Source organism: Hippoglossus hippoglossus, chromosome 12 (genome assembly GCF_009819705.1).
Source record: "Hippoglossus hippoglossus isolate fHipHip1 chromosome 12, fHipHip1.pri, whole genome shotgun sequence".
NCBI classification, from domain to species: Eukaryota; Metazoa; Chordata; class Actinopteri; order Pleuronectiformes; family Pleuronectidae; genus Hippoglossus; species Hippoglossus hippoglossus.
In genome coordinates this window covers 4,394,214-4,419,011 of record NC_047162.1, presented here as the reverse complement: position 1 = coordinate 4,419,011, position 24,798 = coordinate 4,394,214, and the positions used below count along the sequence as shown (strand labels likewise).

General features: G+C 42.6%; 1 protein-coding gene across 1 annotated transcript; it reads left to right on the top strand.

The window, feature by feature from the left end:
- The first annotated feature begins 992 nt into the window (after positions 1 to 992).
- tmem174 (transmembrane protein 174) lies at positions 993 to 3,379 on the top strand. Its single transcript, XM_034603168.1, is given in 5 exon segments — positions 993 to 1,004; positions 1,246 to 1,561; positions 1,564 to 1,968; positions 3,253 to 3,320; positions 3,323 to 3,379. Coding segments are annotated over 5 exon segments (858 nt in total).
- Positions 3,380 to 24,798: the final 21,419 nt, after the last annotated feature.

Sequence of the window (24,798 nt, the reverse complement as noted above, 5' to 3'; positions counted from 1 at the left end):
AAACATTCATGAACATAGGTGTTTTTCTACTGTAGCACACGGAGTCACGTCTGGCTGTTCTGCAGACTGCTCTGCTGCAGCCCGTGAAGGAGGCACACTCACTATTAATAAATGAGATAATACTGGAGGAAAAAGACTGGCAACTACAATAGGGATGAATTGATGCTTTCACTGTATAAGTTTAATCTTTAATTACTGTTATAATTACTGTTATTACCGTGATGATTTGGTTGATGCTGTCCAGAACCAACCAAAATTCAGCAAGTCTCCAAGATGCAGGTGCAGCATTAGTTGTGTGTTGTTAAAAACATGGCGGAAGCAGCAGCAGCCAGGTGGAGGCTGTATCAAATTCTAACATCCACTGTCGTCAAATTACAAACAAACGCTGATATTTAGTCCTGACATTTGGGGTCGACCGCGATAATACTGATAACCACGATCATTTTGGTCACTGTGATCGTGATGCAACATTTTCACACTGTTTTTGTCTCTAAAGCATAACAAAAATATTTCTTCTCATAGTTTCTCATATGAAACTCAGCCTCAGCACTCTCTTACCTCTGCCACACCCTGGCTGAGTGTTGAGGGTCTTCCAACCTGCGTGTTCCGTGTGGCTTTCACTTGGTGTGCAGCTCATTTAGCCCCTGACTGTAACACGTATAGCGTGATGTGTTTTTAAGCCCTTCCATTTAACATGCTAGACTGATTGTTCGACTAGTGCAGCCATGAGCCGTCGCTGATATGTTATGCATAACAGCGCAGTCGGGAGACGTGTCTGTGTGAAATGACATGTGACAGGATGGATTTCGGATCACGTTCTGTGCGTGCAGGAGGACTCCCTCTCTCCCCTGCTCCTCAGCCTCTCAGACGGACCTGAAACACAGCAGATCTCCTCTCGTGGTCTTATTACCTCACGTCATGCATGTCTGCAGTGTGGTTACACATACCAAACTAAAACATGAACACAATAGACAAATATTGACGGCTTTCTGATGTTGTATCGTGTACGAGAATGTTTATCACATTGTATAATTTCTTTCCAAACGGATTTAGTCTGCTACAAACTGCCCCAGTTTACCAACCGGCACTTCTATGTGAAGACAGACATTATTCAACCATACTCACATTGTCCGCAAGTTGTTTCACACACGCTGAAATAGAGAAGTTTTCATTTGACCACAGTGACCAACACTGGTGCCATGTTTTCTCTGGAGCAGGTTAACTTATAACTTGTCCTCTTGGCAGCTGAGAGTCTTCAGTTACTCTGTTTTCACCCTCTTCGACTCTGTGTTCACTGGAGGAGGCACAGTGGCCCAGATTCAGTGTCCGCACACGTTACACTGCAGAGACCTCGAGGTTTCTGGACTGGGATGGTGGTGCAGTGGTCCTGTAACGGAGACCGGCAGGGTTAGAAATCCTGCAGCAGCGCTCAGTGGGCCACCTGGTGACCCGACTCAGACGGTCGCACCTGCTCCACGCCCTCGCCAGGCAGACATTTTCCTGGATGTGGAAAAGCCTGGAAATGCCCTGCTGCTGTCAGGAGTCTTCCTGGCTCTGGTCGGCAACGCTACCAATCCAACTCCAGCTTTGAGTGGACCCAACTGCTGGGGCCAATGCTGATCTCCACTGGGGGCACGTTCATGCTCACCAGCGCCTGCAGGCTCAGCGTCACGTCCTGCTGGAGCTGCAGACAGTTGGACAAAGAGGCGCTTGTGACGCCTGGGTCGTAGCAGAGCTCGAGGGGACTTTCTTGTACGTTAAGTTGCATAAATCGACCCATCGTTCTGCACAGTGCTACAACAATGCTGTGTATTCCGCCTGCCTATAAATCTTTGATCCAGGATGTACGGCAGGCTATTGATTTCCAGGCTGGCAGCTCAGTGAATGCCGCCCTTCCTCCTCCTGACGCTGTTTACTGTGTGGATGATGCAGCTTTCACAGCAGAGGAACTCAGATCAGAAAGTAGACATCCCTCCATCTTTAGAGAAAGCACAAGCCTCGAACACAGAGTTTCAGCCCTGCTAACTTCTGCTTTCACTTGAACATTCTGCTGTGTTGAACCTGTGATTTTAGAAGTCGTGCACCTGCATTGGTTTAGGGTTGAGGTTGGAGTTAGAGGGGTTAAGGCTTACGCATTCTAATCCTGCCGAGTTCCTCAATCACTCAAACGTGTACTAATGCATCAGTTTCAGGTGCACAACTTCAGGGAATGCATTCCCCCTATAAGTGCTGGGTTTTGCTTATTACCCAGCATGCAACATGTCGAAACTCTAGAGCAGATTAGACCTTGTGTCCGATGCGTGTGTGTGAAAATCCCACAGCTTCTCACGGCGCTCATTTACACAGACACACTGTGCCAGAGTTTAGATCTATTTTCACTCGGCCTGAAGTGTTTTTGGCCGTCACTGCTCCAATCGGCCAATTATGGTGCAATTAATCTTTATAACAGTTAACGCAGTTAAGTGAGCATATTTTCACAAAGTAACAAAAATAAAGCTGGATTATTTTAGGAAAGAGGAGATGATGAAAAGAGAGTCATCAGTTTAACATTCTCTGAAAATGAAATAAGCCTTTTATCAATAAAATGGGGAAAAATACTCCTCATCTTCTCATTAAATCACCCTCCAGAGATATAACATATCATAGACGTTTAACAGTATATACACTGTGTGTGCTTTGTAAGGGAATCACGTGCATTCTTTTAGTTCGTCTTATTTTCCCACCTGTTCCTGCAAAAAAAAATGCTGAGGGGAACGTAACGTTATGCACGTTCATAAAAAGCAGTTTCTTACCACTAATTGCGGGATCCCATTTATTTGAAATCCAATCAAACGTCCTGCGACAGACGTCCTGCGAAACCGAATAATACCAAAAAAAAAAGCTGCATTCCATTTCTTTTTATTGTTTTTAGATGATTACTCCCAGCAGGTTTCCAGTAAAAGTAATTCACTTTAATACAAACAGACAGCGGGAATAATACAGTTAACCTAGAGTAACTATAAACTGCTGCCCGATCATATGAACACATGCTCAGCTCACCAGCTCTCACTTATGTTGTCACAACTTCTGACCTGCTGCAGTGCGTTTCCAGTGGTTAATGCCAAATAGAGGAATGATCAAGGGAGAAATTGCTCAACCTCAGTGTTTTCTTTTAAAGGCCAATCTGCTCCCTGAAATGTACTTAAAGCAAAACCAATTGGGGCTGTAAACATTTGGGTATTAGCCAGATCTTCTCTCAATGTTATTCATCCTGTGAAAGGATTGAGGAGACGGACGAGGGTGGAAGAGGACGTGGTGATGACAGCAGCTCTACCCGGCCCCCCGTCCACCTGCTTATGAAGACATCTACCCGTCCTTTAACCGACACAGTCTGCAGTAAATGTCTGCTGAAACTTGTTCTGGACATAATTCCTCTGCTTTTTTCGCTAATGAGTTCAAGAATCATACGTCAGAGAGACTCGAAGATGCCCTGCTATAATAAAACTTTAGTGTTTCCCTCGGCGGCACATAGCTTAGGTTTTCCTCTGACACATAGAGTTACCATTATAATTATGTATGAAGTCATAAAGTCCACAAAGATGAGACTCCCTGCAAGAAAACCTCATTAAAATGGAGATTTATGGACACACTCGTCTGTATCTGAGGACTTGAAGCTTTTGGAAACTTTGAGATACTAAATTTACATTCAGAAAAAAACACACACACACACACACACATGCTTCCACATCCAGTGCTTGTTGTGTCTCGATAGCTGCACAAACCACTGTACATGCCCATCAAATGTTGGCAGGGGAAACGCAGATGGACACTTTTGACTGAAACAAACATGGAGACAATTTACCAGAGATGCTTAAGAACAATATGTTTTTTTTTTCCTCAAATATTCTTCGCTAGAGAAAATTCACTACAAAAGAGCGGAAAGTCATAATGGTGATTTGACATTTGGTTACAGTTGTTCACATGTTGGCAGAATTGCTTGTATTTGTGTGTGACGTTTAAAGACACAGTGGGAGTCAGGACGATCACTTATAATAATGATAATAATAATAATAATATATTATTATTATCATTTTGAATTTCCATGTTTATTTGCAGTTTTCCCGCAGGATCACTCAGTTTAATGGTGACTACTAGTGTTGGTAGTTAAATAGTTCAGTGGGTAGTTCAGGGTCGCTTTTGTTCTCAGGATAAATGAGTGTCCCTGCACCACACGGGGGCAGAAATACTGAGGGAATCAATACACCTTCACTCAGCGCTCAGGTCAGGTGGTTTCACCGGGATTAGAGAAACACAAAAATACTACAACTACTACTATTACTACTGATAACTACAATAATTCTAACAATAGGCTAATAATAATAATAACATTAAAACGTTCTTCTAAATCAAGGCTTAAAACTTACTTTCTATAACTTTATGTTAATTATTAAACTGTTTATTCGAACCGGATTGTAGCTGAAACTCTCGTTCTCCTATTTTATTCAACTTTTCCATTAAATTTGACTCTAGTTTATCTACAGATCCTGTTAATGCACGTGTTTTTAGTTTAGTTGTATTTGTTAAGCCTCGATGTATATATGAGCGGTAATGAATGAAATTGTCTTGTTGAAAAGTGCTATAAAAATAAAATCATACAATAAAACCTGTAACACAACTTCTCACACGCGCGCGCACACACAAACATACACACACACACACACACACACACACACACACACACACACACACACACACACACACACACACACACACACACACACACGGATGCGTGCAGTTACTTGGACACAGTCTTGCACAATGATTAACATTCTTTTTTTTACTAATGGACTAATTGCTGTGTTCGTTTTTTTTCCCACCTGAAGTTATGTGAATTAAACCGTAAATAAATTAATAAATAATTGATCACTTCATCTACAGTCAACATGTAAATTAACAAAAACAAGCAAACAATATTTATGTTCATTAATTTATTAGAATTTAAAGATCAATTAGTTAGATAGTTGAAATTTAAATGCTCGTTCTGGGGAAGAAAATTATGTATTTATTTATTTATTTAATTGAAAGTTACTCGTTTGTGCTACCTGTGAAACAGTTCATTTGTAGTATATTCTATAAAATGTGTGAAAATAAGTAATTATATTAGAGGCAAATATATGGATTTAGTTTTATTTTTTGTTGTTTTATATATAAAATACTATTTTATTTTCTCGGTGCCTGACGGTGTGAATCTCTGCAGCTTTGTGAAAAAGTTTGACATCTACATTTTATTTACAGGTCTTTTGACACGTCACTGTTTTTAAACACTGACCTAATAAATAAACATATCTTCCTCCATCTATATTTTATACCATGTTATTAAAATCCTCCTCTAAGTGTCGACTTTGCTCCAGAAACACTCTGCGCACATCTTTCCAGAAAACGTCTTGTAATACAGAAAATCCTCAGCAGTTCAGAAAACATGTCGGGACCTCCTTCAAACTTGCGCCGCTCGCCTGCGCACATTTCAAACCGCAGCGCAATATGACTTTCATTATTTTTACAGCACAGTAAAATGCGGGTGGCCGACAAGGCCCATTATTCCACCATCTCGGAGCAGTGGAGAGGATTTATGAAAGTATTATGGAACATGCTGAACGATAACAACTCTGACATAAAAACAGACAGGGGGGGTGGGGGGGGGGGCAATGTGGAAATATTCACCTACATAAGATCTGAGGAGACCTGGAGCTGATATGAGTTTGGGTTTTGAATGGGTCATCATCAGTAATTCTGTGGTTAATAATAAGGAAAACCACTTAATTTTTTTACAGCTGCAGATGTTTTTAAAGGCAAATAACAATCAATTATTTACATTTATGAACAAAAAACTTCTCGTTCAAATTATTTGGCATCTTAAAAAATGCTCTATACACAATAAAGTACAGTGTGAGGTGGATGAGCTTCTCTCTAAATGATGAATGACTGTATCTTCTGATACCAGAGGTGTGTGTGAGGGCAGCAGGTGTTGTTGTGTCTGTGTTTGGAGCAGCTCTCACTCCCCGGTCTGCGTTCTCTTTGTCACATGTTCCCCAGGATGAGCCTGCACTGTGCATGGGGCCACTAAAGTGCCTGGATTGTGCAGGAGGCCCGAGCTGGAGGCCCTCGCACTCACTGTGCTCGCAGCTAAACATTTGTGGAAGGATTTGGAAACTACATCTGAGATGGCATTTTCCTTTTGAAATCAAAAAATACCAAAGGGTCCGATAATCCCCGGGAAATCATGATTAGACGAGAGTAATTAGCGCTGACCTGGCTCGGCACGCCGGCAGCCAGTGGATCCAGCCATTGTGTTTGCATTGTTACACCACCATACTCCCATATGGTGCATGCTAATAAGAATGAGAGGGCTTTCTGCAACCAACCAGCAGCTGAAGTCGGTGTTTAGTCTGTAACTTGAGCTCATTGTGTGAGGAAATTCTCCTGTAACACTGCGTTCAATGAGCAGCTTTGTTTGCAGCGACAAAAAGCTACGACATATTATGTTTGACAGTTTAGGAAAATACGTTCAGAGGCAGCGGTTGGGCAACATTTCAGTTAACACACACAGAGCGATTCATCAGACCTCTTTCTACCCTTTTCCTCCACCTCATGTGGCTTCAAGTTGGACAAAATCATCTTAGTTCACGTGGTCCGACCTTGTTGTTTGTTCTATTTCATCTTTTTCTAACTCGTCACTGATGTTTGTACAGGGAAGTATTCAATCACCATAGAATGCATGATGTATATGACTTTCCTGAGAAGAGACGTATTCTGGACTTATTGTGAAACTTTTTCTTCACATTCCCCCAAAATTCACAAACTTGCGACTAGAAACTTGAATTCAAAATAAAGTGTGAAAGATGCTCGGCCTTACAACATTGCTTTTCAAAGATGAGCAGGTCGTTTCTTTTTGAAGGCTCACGTCTGTTCTGAATTTATAACCATTTATGTGTATATGTAGCAAATAGCATGATATACTCTAACCATACCTTCCTATATAACAGTCTATATATGCATATATGTGGTATACGTCCATTTCCTTGTACTAATGTACAAATACAGGTTACATCCTCGTGCACTCACCCTGTGCCACTGCACTACTCAAGTGCATTTTCAAGCTGTTGTGAAAGGTGTATATTATGTACATGTTCTCTGTATATTTATATTTTTATTGTATAGGCTTTTTCAGTCTCTTGTCTACCTATCTGCTGCGGTAACAAGTGAAATTCCCCAGTGTGGGATCAATGAAGTTTTATTTTATCTTATCTTATCTTATCTTATCTTATCTTTATCTGAATTTCTTGAATTATCAGCCGTAAGCAGTGACCACATTCAAATGTTTTTCTGTGCGCAAACATTTTTTTACTTTCATTATCTTACTGGGTTGCTTCAACCCAAATTACAAAATTAAACATGATCTGACTTCGCTCCACACACTCTTGACCCTCTTGACCCTTCATGTAATATCTGCTCGTGACCCTTCATCACAGATTACAACCTGCTCGTGTGCAGTACGCTGTGAGCAGCTCACTGAGTCAGTCCAGTTGTTTCTTGTCATTTGAATAATTTTTTAAAAACCTAAAGAGATAAATCTGATAAGTGAAGTATTTTGCAAAAACAGAATTTTTGTTCTCATTTTGTATGTGAGTGATCATCTCACGACCCCTTAGATCCTCGGGTTGGGACCCATCGTTTGAAAAGTCCTCTCTGAAGTTCTGTTCATTTTGTCAGAGGTGCTGTTTCTGAATGAAAAAATAGAATAAAAAAATATTTTAATCATTATTATTAATCGTTTTATTAATGTTAAATTCATGTATTTGAGGGGACCTTCCCTTTAAAGCCTGTGTGTGTGTGTGTGTGTGTGTGTGTGTGTGTGTGTGTGTGTGTGTGTGTGCATATTTGGAGCTGCTTGTATTCAAGGAAAATGACTTTAAGTGTCCAAAGCTCCTGTCAGGTCTTTCATTTCATGTTATTGTGACGGCAGAGGCAGATCTGGAGAAACTCACTCACATTTTCGTCTCCAAGTCCCTCATGATTATTTTTAGCAGCTTAAAGTGGCTGTTTTCAAAATAAGTTCCCGACCATATATCAAAAGATCCCGTGCCACAGCGGTGGGCCTGCTCCCTGTGCCTGCTTTCCTTCCACTGTGCGTGTACGTGTGTGTGTGTGTGTGTGTGTGTGTGTGTGTGTGTGTTGCTCTGTATGTAAGAGCATGTGCAACTAGAGGGCACGGAGACGCAGGGGACAAATGGATTCCATGTTTGCAGGAAAACACGCTGGAGGCCCAGGAAAACTTTGTTGTTTATGAAGAACACGTGAAACCAATCAAATCTGAATTATCTTCCTGTTGTTCCAGCTTTTGTCGTTTGCAGTTTTCAGTTCGCTCGCCAGCAGTGTCACCACCCAGCAAGCAGGTCTGTGCAAAGAAGGTAGAGTCACACACACACACACACACACACACACACACACACACACACACATGCACAGAGCTCACATGCACGTCACTGTGGAATTGATTGGACTGGTTTGGCCTTTTCAGATTAAAGGCCTCACACTTCTCATTGTGCTTCTTCTGGTGGTGAGGCTGGTGAAAAATGCAAATTACCATCTTTTTTTATCTTTAAGATACAGAGCAAACAAACCTTTTCAAGCTGCTTGTATTCTTTTTTCTTTTGGTCTCTGTTAATCTTCCTGACGCACACACACACGCACACACACACACACACGCACGCACGCACACACACACACACACACACCCACATGCAGACGTGTTTGTGAGAGGAGCATCTAAACCTCAAGGGGATCTGATAAATTGTCAACCCACAGGAAATGATTTGCAGACCTTCTCAGCATAATAAACCATTTACATACTCATCCTTTCAGGGAGCTGGGCTAGCCACACACACACACACACACACACACACACACACACACACACACACACACACACACACACACACACACACAAAGGGGAAAAACACAATCACACTATCACACGCCATTCAATGGTCAAACTCATATTTGCCTTTACTTGGACACACTCTTACAGAGGCAAACAGCTGCTAAAGTGCTTGGAAATCACACACATGCACACGCACGCACACATACACACACACGCACACACCCACGCACACACTTTCTGAGATTGAGGCTGAGATGCTTGGCCTTGTTTTACAGAGCTAATGTGGCAAAGCTATCAGGTCACTTTCCCTCTCTAGTGACGACAAGCCGCTGACTCTGCCCCTGATAAAGTCATCTCTCTCTCCCTATCTCAGCCTCCCCCCCACCCTCTTACCCTCTCTAATAACTTTGACATCACTTTTTTTTTTTTTTACGATCAATCTCCCTCTCCAGCTTACTCACTCCCAGCGAGGTCGGCTCCATGTGCTGCGTTATTGGAAATAACCATATATGTGTTATGAGGGCGACCGCAGTGGATGTGACTGTATTCTGAGTGCAATTTCATGTGCCTTCTGCAAGGGTCAGTGCTTTGTCCCACCGCAGAGGGACAAAGTCATGTGGAGAATGAGTTCTGTGATGATTACATTCATGAACAGTATTTCATTTTATTTTTAATAAGTCATATAAAAGATTTTTATGTGACGTTTATATGTCCTACACAATTACGAGGCTTTAAATCAAAGATACGCTGTTGTAGATATCACTGGCAAATGCAGACACAGTTCCTGTGTGTCACAAGTGACCTTGGGAGTAGTGGTAACCTTGCAGTGTTTGGACAAAATAACCTTAACTTATAGTTCATTTTGTTTTCAGGAGCTTTTCAAGAACATCTTCCATCTTCATCAACAGATGACTTTACGTTCATTGTCATGGATTTCTACTTTTTTTTAATTTAATGGGATTTATCAGAACATAATCAGTATAGATGAATCTAAACCTGAAATCATTGTAATGAAGGTGTCATCAGATGTGTTCACCTGTCGAGGATGTTGATGTATTGCTGTCCTGGCAGGGATCTCCCTCAGAGAGAGAGTTCAGGGATTCAAACAACAGGTCAGAAGTAAAACGCAACATGACATGATTTTATTTCCATGTAACCTTTATTTAACCAGGAGCATACCACTGTGGGGAGACCTGGCTGGACGGCAGCTTCACAAGTTTCCGACAGAACAATTTGACATCAGGCGAACAATGAAGCGATTCGAAATAACAGGTGACAATTTTCATTACAGTTTTTGATTAAACTCTTTCTTGTCTTAGACTAAACTCTAGTGCCTCCCCGTAACAATTGGGACCAGAGCTGAAAATCAAACGGACAACAGTAGGAATGGTGGGAGTAACAGTAGAAGTGGTTGTGGTAGCAGTGGTAGTAGTAGTAGTAGGATGACTAATACAAATTAAAATATGTAGATCAACCAGTATTTGACTTCCATGTTGTTCCCTGTAACAAACAGTAAACTTGCACCTTGTCCCTGATCATGTTCTGTATCACTACTTTGTGAGGTTATGACTGTATAAATGACATATAATACAAGTGAATTTAACTTATTATTATGTATATTGTAATAATTTGTCATACAGATGTCTGTGTCCTTATACTAATATAGGTAACATATCACCACAGAGGCACTGCAGGTTCTCTTTTTACAGATATTTGAATATTTCATGCTCACAGTTTAATAGGGTCATTTTATTTGGATTAGTCTTTGCTTCATTACATTGAGCCTGTCACTGTGTTGCTGATTTCCTAACAGCCCGCTTTACAGAATAATAAACCTGCTGTTTTATATGTAATGTGACTTTAAGTTTCCATCCTGTTGCCGATTTACAAAAATATCCTCACTAATCCTCATAACCTCATTCTCACATTTTAGCCTGAGCTCGTGTTTTGGCCTTTTTCTCTCTAATTACTGACACACTCCCACACTGCACACTGTTATTTTACTGCAGCGTGTATTTTAATATGACATTGTGATACTTTTGGGAATAATCGTGACTCATTACAATAACGAAAGGAACCGCAACACAAAGTAAATAGTGAGGAACTATTAATTTTCGGTTTATTTTCAGTTTGAATGGTGATTAATCTGTGATGAACTCATACTTCCCAGATGGTGAGAGAAGATTCCCCGGTCGGATGAAGTGAAAGTGAAAGGACAGAGACTCTCTTCTTTGGCTGAGCGATGCCCTGTGAGGGTCACTCTCCCGGCTCCCAGGGTTCCATTCCTGCCCTGTCAGTAAACGCAACAGTAAGTATAACATTTCACACTAACAGAAATTAGGAGCAAGGAGAAAAGTAAACATGGGAGAATTTGGGAGCCGGGGTTATTTTGGAAAAGAAATCCTGTGTTTGTATTAATATTTCACCTCTGGGAAAACTTCTGTCACTGACAATTTAAAGGGCACGCGGCCAACATTATGTCAATTTGCTGTTACACCGGTATTTACGACTTTATTGAATTAGGGCAGAAAGTCTGTGGTGGGTCGAGGCTTCCACGGAGCGGGAGGAGCGGCGGCAGAGGAGGAGGAGGAACAAAAGGGAAAAGAAAAATGGCCCGTTTGGAGTGAGGACGGAAAATCTGGACTTATTTTTGTTTCAAATGTGTTTCCGTCCACATATGGTCCTTGTTTTGGCCTATATACCAAGAATCTCAGAGGTGACCCATGACCCGGCTCCTCAGACTGACATGATTTTGGCTGTCTCACTCCGAGCTCAATTTGACCCCCGTGTCCCCAAAGTTCAAGGGTCACCTCCAGGGAGCAGCAAATTAACCCAATGTGTCAAACCTGGCATGACACCATGTTCAGCCGAGCTCTACCGTTTAAATATTCTCCTCTTTTCCACTTGCACGCATTTGATGTTAAGCTCTCTTGTCCTGTCTTTTTTCTTTGTGGGTTATTTTAAATTCTACCTCTCTTCAAAGTTTATGGTGTGTGACTAATTTTCCTCCTTTTAACCTCCCTCTTCCTTTTCTGCTGAAATCCCACCCCTCTATACGCGGCAATCACTTCTCCCCTTTTTCCGATGTCTCTTTTTCTCCCCTGACATCTTCTTCCTTTCTTTTGGGCAAGACCTCTCTGTCTGATCTCCCCCCCCCCCCCCCCTCTCTCTCTCTCTCTCTCTCTCTCTCTCTCCATGTCTCTCTCTCTCTCTCTCTAACCATTCCTCTCCCTCAGCCCAAATCCTTCTCTCTCTCTCTGTGTCTCTCCCTGCGGTTAAAGACGTTTCAGTTCAGCTGTCACAAATTATGTTCGCCTGCCCAGCTGTCAAAACAGGGGGGTGTCCCTTTCATTCCACCTCACATACTACGAAAGGGGATGGGAGGGAGGAGGGCTTTAACGCTCGTGTTTGGACACAAGCAATTATCTCTAATTATTGTTTTTCTTTTCAGTTTTCCTGTCCCGATGGAGGTCCGACCAGACGAACATGCAATAATCCGCTCCAGTCGTCCAGGATCAGCGGGCCTCGGAGTCCGGGCTCGGTCCTGGGACTCTGTGGCTTTCATCTCAATGTGAGTCAGGAGTTGATTCAAACATGGAGTGATGGGAGAATTAACCCCTGGGACCCAGCTTTCAATAGGCTCAGCTAAGAGATTATATGTGTTGATGGCAGGCTTTTATATGCACTGGGCTTTCAAAACCTCAGCTGTTAAATCAAGGCACCACAGTCGGGATCTTCACCTTTACGTCTTCGGTGTGCGTGCCCCCTCTTCTCCCTCCTGGCACCTCAGGTTTTTATCTCTGCAGCCTGAAACTGTGCGTGAGTCACATTTCCTCTGAAGTGCCAATGACACGGCCCACAACTTCACAAATTATACCGTACATGCTCAGAGCCGACGGACTCTCGTCAGACTTGCCACTGGGAGTTTGTGTTTGATGTGCAACTTCAGATTCCCATGACCGTCACTGAGCCTTTGGGATTCGAGCTCTTTTTAGTGCATGTGAATGCATGTGGGACGGCATGTGCACACAAACACACACATCGGAGCAGTGCATGCAGTTGATGTCAGACGAATTGGATCATCCTTGAGGTTGTAATTAATTTGAGTTTGAGACTGACATCTTTGGTGGTCCTTGCAGGCTTCTGAAGAAAGGCAAGAAAAAAGAGAAAAATCCTGTCCGTCTCTGTAGACTTGTTCAACATGTTGCATGCATCCTTTGGTTTTGGCACCGATTCCAAACCCAAAGGATGTTTTGGCAAAACAAAAAGCCACACGTCTCAAAGATGAGTGACACGAGGGATGTCAAAGAGAGGAAAAAAACAAAAGGGAAGAAAAGAAACGAGTTAAAGTCACTGATCCCTGTGGAAAACACAAAGCAGAATGCAAATTCAAAAAACTGCGTCCTCTGAAAGAAGATGGCGTTAGACTTACTTTCCTTGAGCCTCACCTCGGTCACATGTTGCCCCTCACTGTTGTGGAAATGTTCCCTGCTGAGACTGTTAGTACCACTAGACTGGACACAGCAGCATTTAAAATGACCAGATCTTGTGAATTGGTTAGTTTCAATGGAATTGCTAGCAGGGCAAAGAAAATCCATCCATCTTTTCCCAAAGAGATTGTCTTTGCGCCATAATATAAGCTCTTTTCACATCGGTGACCTTTCAAACCATGGAGAGCTGGAGAATCCTGAATGGAGGATTGCTCTTGCAGCTTCGAGCTCCTCATCCTAACCATGACTGAACTTCTTACAAACTGAAAATGTTTCCCCTTTGTTGAACGGAACATGTTCCTGAGAACAAAACACCATTTAAGAGCTATTGTAACTGTTTAAAACGAGCCTAGTTCTGGCTAGCGCACATTTTTGTCATTAGCTCTAATAATGCGAAGCCTAAATAGCACCTGGCTCTGCAAATTTGTGGTGGGACCATCCTGTACAGACCCTGTGAAACCAACATGAGAGCACTGTTTGATTCAGCATATTAAAGACATGAAGCTATAGAGCGGACTGTCGCAGACAACAGCTTTACCTATGCCTGTGGATTTTACAGATGAGTCGGTCTTCAGAGTCTAGGATGGGTCATGAAACTGTTGAAACCGTTTTTTACTGAAAAACGTTTTGATAAAAAAATATTACAATATTGATTTTTAAACGTACATTTTCCATATAACAAGCTATACATGAAGGACTGAGAAAAAAAAAACAAGGAACATGTATTTTATATTTCATGGGGCCTTTAATTCTGTGCAGGTTGGTTATTCAGTTTGTGTGATGAGCCTTAATCAACAGCAGGCCTTCGTCTCATGAGCCTTGTTACACTGCATTACACAAGACCTACCCATGATGCATTGTTCTTGTCTATCTCAGAAACTCAATGAGAAACACAGAGTGGAAGTTAACTTGTGTGTGGTTTTAACGGGAAAATCTAAATCCGATCATCATGACAAACCCAAACCTCACACAGCATTTGGGCCGTACACAGTGAGCTGCTACATGTAATGGACATTACTCAGACCACCGAGGTAAGTATATATGGTACATTCACACATGTAAGAGCGTACGCTGCTTTTAGTGTGGAATCATTTGGCCTCTGTAAAAGTCATCTGTGTCACTGAAAACCACTAAAGCGAGCTCGACCTCAATGAGTTATGAGCTTTCCATGTGCTTGATGGACTGAGGCCTAAATCCTCCCCTTGGGTTTTTTCCCCACAGAGCCAAAATGGCCATCATGGAGCTAGTGCTATGTGGACACTGATAAAGCTACAGAAAACCTAGTGGAAATATGAAAAAAACGTTTTTATCAGTTCATCTTCAGTCAGTATTTATTGTTTTTGGCTGCATATTATCGCCTCATGGAGCTACTGTGGTGAATTAGCTGAAAACAGCTTCCTAATGTGGTTGAAAACAACACTGATGAGAGAAATGAGAATGAGCCAGGACAGTTGAATTTTTTTGCTGTAAAAAACTCGAAACAACGTAAAATTCAGAGTTGGGTAAAACTCTCTTGGTTTGTCACTATGGCAACGTCTTTCACAAGAAAGGGGTCATGTGATCCATTGGTAATTAGAATAGAGCAGTGCCCGTTCTTAACATGAATGTTTGGAATGGGCTGTTCTCTTGTCCTGTGTTAATGCTCCAGAGCTTCTTCAGAATGATTCGATGTTGTGAGTCCTCCTCAAACAGTTCTACAATATACAATATGACTTAGAGTTAAGTTAGAAACTTTGTGTTCATCCTACCTGGTTTATCTGCAATGAAGCCATGATTGCGTCAATATAGTCAATATTTTTCTTTAAATGAAATGTTCCTGTATGACTGTTCACATGTGTGGCTTGTATGTTAGTTTGACTTATTTATTTAGGGTCTTTTTCATACATTGCATGCCGGCTATTTGAGAGGCAGGGCAGGCAATCTTCAGACCCAAGTTGACAACTTTTCAAAATAAAATCTCTGCAATTCTGCTCGGTATAAACCATTGCCACAACAAACCAAACGCTGTGCTTTAACTTTTTCGAGAAATTGCTGAAGAGGCGGTGATTCTGTGAATGTTGCTGCCATGAGATGATGTTCAACTCGGTCCACAGACCAACAGACTGTCTGTTGAGCGCCGCAACCACTGACTGCAAACCGCTGTTTGCCTGTTTATTCAAATTTTTATCAATAATGAACATATCATTTGTCCAAATCGCACCAAACTCGACACAACACTTTCTTGGTCACTTAACAATACACATGCCAAGTGCGACAGACAGACATTTGTGGAATAAGTAGGTAGATATATAGTCATACATATATCATCTCTTTAAAGCACAAAACAAAAGTAAACAGAGAATTCTTTTCTCATTTTGGCCAATCATAATACCCATGGCCACACATGGTCATTCTCTAAGGTCATAGCTGTCCCATGTGATGCTTAGCTTTGTGCTGTCAGGTCTCCCTGTGCCGCCCCTCCCCCAACCCCCCAACCCCCCGCCATCCCCTCCCCATCTTCACATTGTCCCAAAGGTGGCACCTCTTGGCTTGTGTCACATTCACCCCCCTGCCTCCCCCTCCTCTAATTCCTCTCCCCTACGGCCTGATCCACCCGTTTTTTTTGTGCTCCGAGTCTATAGTGGAGACATTACATGGCAAATCTCTATTGTCCAGCCCTGGGCCCTGCGTGTAATCTCTCTTGTCAAAGGGGAATATTCAGCGATTAGCCCCACGCAAATTACAAGGGGTGATCAGTGTGTCTGTTCAGCCCTCATTAACTGCTAACAGCGCTTCATCAGAACCACCCACACTACCAGGACCTTCAACCTCTCACCCCTGACACCTGGAACTTTCCTTGAGTCGGCTCCCTGAGCGCAGATTTCTTACTGCGTCGAACAAACTCTTCTATTTGCGTCCTCCTGAGGGATCTGAATGGGAGAACATGATTAAAGCGTTGTATTGCTGGTGTGAATGAAGACAAAAGATCCTTTTGCCAGAAGTCCATATCCCTCCAGCGGCTGGCATCAAAGTGGCATCATGGAGTAATGAGCAGGTTGTCATCGCCTGACTGAGATCATGACATCTTGCCACACTGGCCGCCTCCCATGTTGAAGACTGTTATGATGGTGAGGAATTAAAGGTGTCTTTCGGTGACACGACAGACCGCGAGCTGTGTTATCACTGGACCACCCATCGGTTACATGTGTTGGACCAACAGAAGGGGTTTCTAGGTGTAATATCTAGCAGATGGGGGGAGAGGGCACATTAGAATGGGGTCGTCTATGATGCTGGTCAAGTGGTCATTTCTCCCGGCCCATTAACCACCTGGGATCGGTATGTTTTGTCAGCTTTTCCAGAGTTTCAGGTTTCATTTGCCGTGCTTTGAAATCAAACACGCCCGCCCCACGCACAACCAGAAACAAAGCCTTTCCTGACAAACATACATAAACACATATGTGCGCGTATGCACCGTGCCTGCCACAACCGCCTCACACACATACAGAATATATATATATATATATATATATATATATGCACACATAAAGTAAAGTATAATGCAAACATACACATGATGCACGCTCTCATACACAGACTCAGCAGATATTAGAGAGTAAAGTGTAGTTTTTATTTCCCATCTTTTAGAAGATGGAACTGTCTGTCAGATGGTCGTTCCACCACTTAAGCTCCGACTGAAATATCTCAACAACAACAAATTTTGTACAGACATTCATGGTTCCTAGAGGATGAATCCCACTGACTCTCGTAATTCCCCAATCTTCAGCGCCTCTGTGAGGTGGATATCAGTGGTTTTGAGCGTCTCAAACGCTATTGCATGGATCAATTTGAAATTTGATACAGCCATTCTTCTCTCCTTTCAGGATGAGCTGTAAAAACCTTATGAGTAAATACCTGCAAAACTGTGGGACCTATTGCTCTCAGCTCCTCTTCGTGATTAGTGCATATTGGTAAATACATCAAACTAAATACTCATTTATAATCAATATTTGATTATCCGTATTCTGCGCTCATTTCGTCCGTATTTGTGCACGTCTTCTGAAAACTTTCAACAATGGCAGAACCTTTTGAGGAGAGACTTTGTGAGTTGGTAAGTTGGACCACCGCACTTTACACTGCTGCCACTGTTGCCTCTTACATTATCACAACCTCCTTCACCATCGCCATGTTTATTGTCGTTAGGAAGTGGTTGCCATGAAATGCCAACGTAAAGGACCCATGGAAGTAGGTGGGCAGGGACGGTTACAGCATTTAAAAATGGACTTATCTCTTTTTTGTATGTAAAGCCATCATAAATGAACCATAAACAGGTTAAAATTATTCCTGCCGTGTTAATTACATACTCTGCATTGTCAAATTTGACTTTAAACAGCTACTGTGAAGTCAGTGAGATGTTTCTAGGTCCAGTTTCCTGGTGGGTTTGGGTTCTGTAGCTCAGAGTAAAATAAAAACAACAATGCATCTTACCTCAGGGTTTTGCTCAGTGTACATTAAGTGATTTATAATGAACTGTTGGAACAAGCAGTTGGTTTTTGCTTATGCGATATTCTTATTATGAGTTCTTTGTAATTAAAAGAAAAAGGGGAAAATGTAACTGGAAAATCAAGAGTTCACGAGGTTAACGCTCACTGTAATAGACTCAGATCATGTTATAAACCCACACACTCTAAAACCACATGTGAAGGTCTTCTGTGCTTCTGCCAGTGAGTTAAAGACTGCAGACAGATTTAAGTGATAAGCGCAGAAATCTTTCAGGATGAAAGAGGAGCTCGTTGCCACTTTCCCTTCCAAAGGCTGCATCAGCTGTAACTTCTTAAAAAGTCACCTCTCTGCCTGTCGTGGTGATCACTGCCGAGAGTTCAAGTCTGACAAGACGTGAAGAACACAAAGGAAAGCGATACTCCTCGGATCCCTCATGGTGTCCAGACTGCACGAGGAACGGAAGAGTTATATTCCCAAATGTTGAATAGCAATTTTAGAGAATAAAATGTTAATCTTTATCAGATGTTCAAGAGCCACTCCATCAACCAAACACTTCAGTTCAAGGGTATGCTCATTTCTCTCTTCTTACTCGTTTTTTCAAGGTGTCACTCTTGCAAACAGAATATGACAAATATTTACAGATGTTACGATGGAAAAAAAAAAAGAGGCTGTATTTTATCACATTGGATTTTATTGAAGATATATTGTTGTTGGAGGCAGTGAAACTTAATCCAAGCTGTATGGTTTGCATGTAAATCTGCCTCTAACAATGGCAACATTTCATCTTTCATGGCTACAGATATTTATTAGGCTGTCAGCGAGTGCGAGGACTTCTCTCACTGCCGCTTCACTATTTAATCATTTAATCATTCGAGAAGCCTTTTCCCTTTAATTGTGGTTTCCTTTGTTGTGACTTGTCCGACGTTACAGCAGAGATGAAGCTGTAGGAGGAAGAGGAAATGACTGTTTACAAACATCATATAAAGATCGCTTGATTTATTTCAAACTGAGTAGAATTCAGACGTGTTGTAATAGTATTTGATTCAATATGTGCGTAAGCGCATGTGGGACACGCGTGGACACACATGCAGGGAGACGTTTAACACTTTAACTACGTGAAAGATTGATTACGCTTTATTCTATGTTGTGGACCTACGTGAACTATGAGGTATATTGTCTTTATGGCAGCAAAGGACTTTGAGAATGTGATATTTTCTTGAACCACATTAAAAGCACCGGCCTCTCGGTACAAGAATTGAAAACACATTTATTCCAAATATCAATTTGGTATTGTTTTATATGGCTCTGATTATTCCTGCTCTTTAAATTAGCCTTCTCTGTATGCACGGCGAGGACGAGAGTGTGTGAACTGTCTGCAGATTTAATGCACATGGTGATGCTTCCACTGTCCTCAGGGGGAGATACCCTGGTGTGCTGCTTGACAACACATGTCTCCTGTTTCCGCTGAGTGGATTTGGGTTGTCTGGCTTGAGTATTTTTCTATGGAAGCGGCTGATGCTTCTGTAGGGGTCAAGATATTTTTTATTTTTGGCTGAGTGGTCTACTGCAGCAGACACAGGTACAACCTACCATCTTGTTACACCTCCCTTTCATATATCGTTGTGTCAAGTATCATTTTACTGTAGGTTTGGATCATATATGTATATAATCAAGTCTGCTCTTCCTTCCACTCTCCACAAAAGAAGTCAAAATATCCCGGATATGAACACTGACATCTTGCGCCAATGACGTCTTTTAGAGCCAGAGTCATCGAGGGATAGAGCCAATACGCCCAAGTGGGCCAATACATTAAACAAAGACGTCAGCCCAGGATCTGTTCAGATCACATATTACATCAAATACTGACAATTCCTCTACTATGCCATGGTGATTATCCCCGTTCAGTGAGATCATATTCAACTTCCCGTGGCCCCAGTCACAGGACTCGTATATTTGTTGTCGACACCTTCAGTGCATGTCTGATGTAGACAAGACTGTGAAACTGAATCCTCCAATCCAGAGACAGACAATCAGCAGCTTTGAATCATCTTCCTCTGCATCACTGTCACAACACAGAATGAGTGATGTCTTCTGGAGCTCATTGTTGAGCCAGCCTCTCAGAAAACATGCTGTTCATAAAACATTTGGAAAAAAAACGGCTTCTGGAGTAAAATAATTTATAACCGCTCATCCCCTTCACACACACACACACACGCCCCCCCCCCCCCACACACACACACACACACACACACACACACACACACACACACACACACACACTACAATTGCATCTGGGTTTTCTCATTTGTTTTCTTGCATTTTCAGAGCGTCACCCCTTGCACCATAGCTATAGATCATATTGTCCCATGAGAAAATGTCAGTTTGGGTTTTGAAGCGCCTCCTGTGATGGGATGCTGCCCTGGGTTTGACCTGCTACACTGAACTCAATCAGAGACATATTTATATCTGGTATAAAACACAGGGACATGAATGTAGAAGCAACAGAAGCAGCATTAAATAAAATCTCAATAAAAGCGTCCAACTCAAAAACGCTCCAATAACACGACTGTAGCCTGAATAAAATCCGTGCTGTTATCTTACACGACACTCTTTCACCCAAGGTTGTAAAAACAGCATTAATATTTATTGAATGAAAAAAGGTTATCTGTGTTTTAACATAACTCAAAAGGTGATTTCGAAGAACGTGCAACGACACAAAGTGCGATTTGTGCAGTGTGCAATACTGACTGCTGAAGACAAAATGTCACATATGCTCACTGCCACCATGAGCCCCACTTTCATTTCAGAAAATAATTGCAGCAGTATTCATCTTTACGTGTGTGGCTGAGTTAGATGATTGCAACATGCTGGCTTCTCTGCACATGAGAACTTTGTCAGGAACCATAAACTGTCTGTGCTGCAGAGGACCACACTTGAAGGCCCCCCCACCCAAATCTCTGCTCTGCTGCGTATTGATTATTTCCATAAAATGTTATTATGAAGCTAATTGTGCTCCTGTACTTCATATCACTGTGCCAGCGTATATGAAAGTCCATAAAATGTGGTATTTGTGGGCCTGAGGATAAATCTACCTCGGCATAAATGATCTAACAGTCCCCCTCACTTATTAACTCGACTGGGTGACATTCAGGATTGAAATTGAAATATCACCGCAAAACCGTCTGGTGGAGAAATAATCAATTTTAACCCCATAGCGAGGGTGTGTGAGAGTCTCTTTAAGCCAAACGTGCGCAGGGTAATGGTTAGGGTGCAGCACGAGTAGTTAATGCTCTCTCAACTGAGCCTGACAGCAGTGTCCATTACTGGAAGTATTGTTTGAAAAGCAGCATGCAGGTGTAAGTGGATGAAAAGATAAAAAGTTACAATCACTGAGAACCATTGTCTGTCTGACTAACGGTAAAAGCGCTTGGAGAATTTTACAACATCCTTTGGTAAAGAGACGCTGGTGTCGGTGTATGGAGAGCTGTTGGAGAGCCAGCTGTGCAGCGTGGCCGCCCTGATGAAGACGTCGCACAGTAAACAGTTCCAGCCTCCTCCCGGAGCGCGAGATTGTTGCAGTAAAATGGCACAGAGACTGTGAGCTGTGCGCGCCCCAGCTGAGCCACTGCTATCAGATGTAGGGCGCAAACCGCAAGAGTGTGGGACCATGTGGGGCAGACCACCCATGAGTGCGCCTCCCCCATTTTCCCTGGCTGCAGCTGGAAGATACACAATGCCGGAGCATGGGAACCGAGCACCAGCCGTCAGCGGCGTGGAGCTAGTCCCTAAACCGGGGATATTTTTGGTTTAGCAAGCGAGGACGGTCTCACTTGACGTGCAGTGCATGCACAGGTTTTCTTAGGTATGTCCTTCTGTCTGGTGCTGTTTTGAGAATTTGAGTTTCAAACATGTGCTGTTGAAACTGATGCAGCCTGGAAGTTAGATAGAAGAAATGAATTTTGTCAGTCCTGAGACAATGACCAATGTCCAAATACAACAAAATTATTGTTTTTATAATCCTTAGTTTAAGCAGATTTAAATCAATAAAAGTTCTGAAAAAACATGTGATTTAAATACTTGATCTTGGATAAAAGAAATACTCAATATGTCATCTACCAATCACATTCCCTCCTAACATAACTATTTGTCAGAGTGGATCATCGACTCCATCATCCTAACGCTCTGTCACTTTCAACAATGTTTAAAAAAAAAATCAGACCTCTCGAAAAACTTTGAAACGTAAAGCGGAGGCGTTCAGCTGGGATGTTTAGGTTGAGGAACCCCCTGGGTTAATAAACCAAACAAAGGTAAACCATGCAAAATGGCTGCAATGAAAGCCAGGCTAAGTAAATGAAGCAGAGTTTACAAGATACCAGGGGTTGGGGCTGCATGCGTGAAACGGTAATGTGAAACAGGTGATGAGCGTGTTTTTACTCTAATATAGAGGCTCTGAGGGAGAATCCCAGCGAAGAGACGATTATTGAGAATCGCGTTAGAAACCAACGTGTAGAGATGTTTAACGCACTCTGTTGCAGCGCATCAGCCTGTCCTGTTGTTATTGATTTTACAGCAATGGCATGTAGACGTTATCTGCGCCGCATCATTTGATCAAATATCACGGCTTTTGGTTTAAGTCTGGGCTCAGTTTTGTGGATTATTTTATGTTCGGCCACTAAACTGCTCGCTAAGTCTCCGCCGGCCATTTAAAGCATTGAAGTTAAACCGTCTAAACACGGAGTCTGGCAAGCACCTTCAATAAAAGTAGCTCGGGGTTTTCACCCCGCCTGATTTATATCTTTATCTGGGAGATTATCTGTGGAGTCTTCTGAGAGTTTGTCTTCACTTTAGGTGAGTTATTGCGTTCAGGTTTTACCCTTTTCATTTTCAGCCGGGGGAATAAACACAGCGCGTGGAGCCACTCCAGAGAAAATATGAACCCCAGGAACAACAAAAGGGCTCTTTTTAACTTCTTCAAACCACATCTCCCAATAAAAGCTGAACAAACATACCCTGCCACTTGTGAGCGGCTGCTGTCCAGCGAGTTTCACAGAAAAAGGGCTCGCTTTCAAAAGGGGGGGCTTACGGGCCTAATGAAAACTTCACCTTAACTGAAATAATAAAAAGCACACCACCCAAACACTGGCGATTTGTTCCTCTCCAAAGTGTTTTCTCTGGGCCGCAGCTCGTCATCCTGGACCCTTTGAGAAAGAGTCATTGCACGTTTAAAGGTTTTCAGCTTGTGTTTGTGGATTCTTTTGGGGCAATAATGGGACTTAGCTCTAAAAGATGTAATATGTGCTATGAACTGCCAGTAAACCGCATTGTTGTTGGATGGCTGCAACAAAAACTGATGGCTGCGAGGGGAGCAGTTGCAAAAAGCCCCCGTGACCAAACTGCGATGCCCCGAGCTCCTCCTGGGGAAGACAAAGCGGGTTTAACGGCGGTATGAAAAAGAGTGGCCTGTGAATGGTTACTGTTCAATTTGTATTGGTTCCCCGCTGGTCGCAGAGCTGAGATCAGAGCCGAAAGTGAAAACACATGTCGAGGGTCAGCAGGATCACAGGACCACCGCACACACAGCGGAGAGACGGAGAAAGGCAATGGGAACTTATGTGAAGAAATGGATTGAATAAACAGAGTCTGCAATCGCCTGCACCCTATTATCCTATAATTTACACTGCATGGGAGCTTGGAAACGCAGGCTGTTAAAGACGACTATTGCTTTCCACTGAAAAGAGGCACGCCACGCCCCGTGCCAATCAAAAGGCCGGGCATTATGGTCCGAGACAAGTTTTGAATTCTTTCAGGCCTAATGTGTTTGTTTTAAATATCCCAGGGAAATTATTACCTCAGCGGCAAGCGATGTCCAAAGAAACAGCCGCCGCTTTGAAGTTTCCAGCAGCAAAGCATACATCTAATTACATAACAACTTTGAAAATTGTATTTGTACAATCAATAGTGAGGATTAAATGTGGAAGTATGAGATTGGGCTAAATAATTGGCCGTACCGTGGCAAAACAAACTTTAGAGGGAGGAAAGGCCGAGAAAATAACTGGAGATGAAGAATTAGGGTTCTGTTGGCACACAGATCAGCATCAGCCGCCGTTCCCCCCCCCCGCTCGCTCCTGATGAATGTCAGCTCACTTCTTCCACCTCGCTTTAATTACCGCTTGGCGCTCTCTGTCCCCTCCAATCGAGCAGAGAGCGAGCGCCAGTGAGCTCAACAGTAGTGAAAACATCTCTCGGGTCTCTTGAAAGATGTCCGATACGTTTCCAGTAGGATCCTGCTGCCAGTTATTCCGGAGCTCTCTCGCCCCTAATGCGAGAGAAGGCGCCGTAATTCATCTGCAATTTGACAGCCAGCCAATGAGTGAGGGTCCTAACGGTGCAGGATGCTCAGTATGGCAGCAAGTGATTGCACTAATATATGACATCAGTGTTTTTAAAGAACTGATGTTAACTGATGTGGTTTAGTTATAAGGAAAGTAAAGGAAAAAAAAACTACATGGCAAAACATTGTCCTCTATGACATGGATGAACAGGTGAGGAGTGCATGTACTTGCAAATTCCACAAACATTTGTCTGTGTATGGAACGTACGTATATCTCATTGACCCAGAAAGTACAGTGCCAAGTCTGATGCGATATGTACACACAGTACGTTCAATATTAATAAACACTGCACAAACCGGCGACCGGTGCTCTGTAGCGGACAGTGGGGGTGGGGCAGCATGCTAACGGTCCCTGGAGTTCTGAGTTGAACGTGTCTTCTTCTACGTCCTCAGATAAAATACAGCAGTGGTCGACAACTAGGTCAAACAGCGGGTCACAGTCACTGCCAGATCATTTTGATACTGACACAGACACACAACGCACAACAATTGTTTTGGTACTGTCATGCTGTATTATC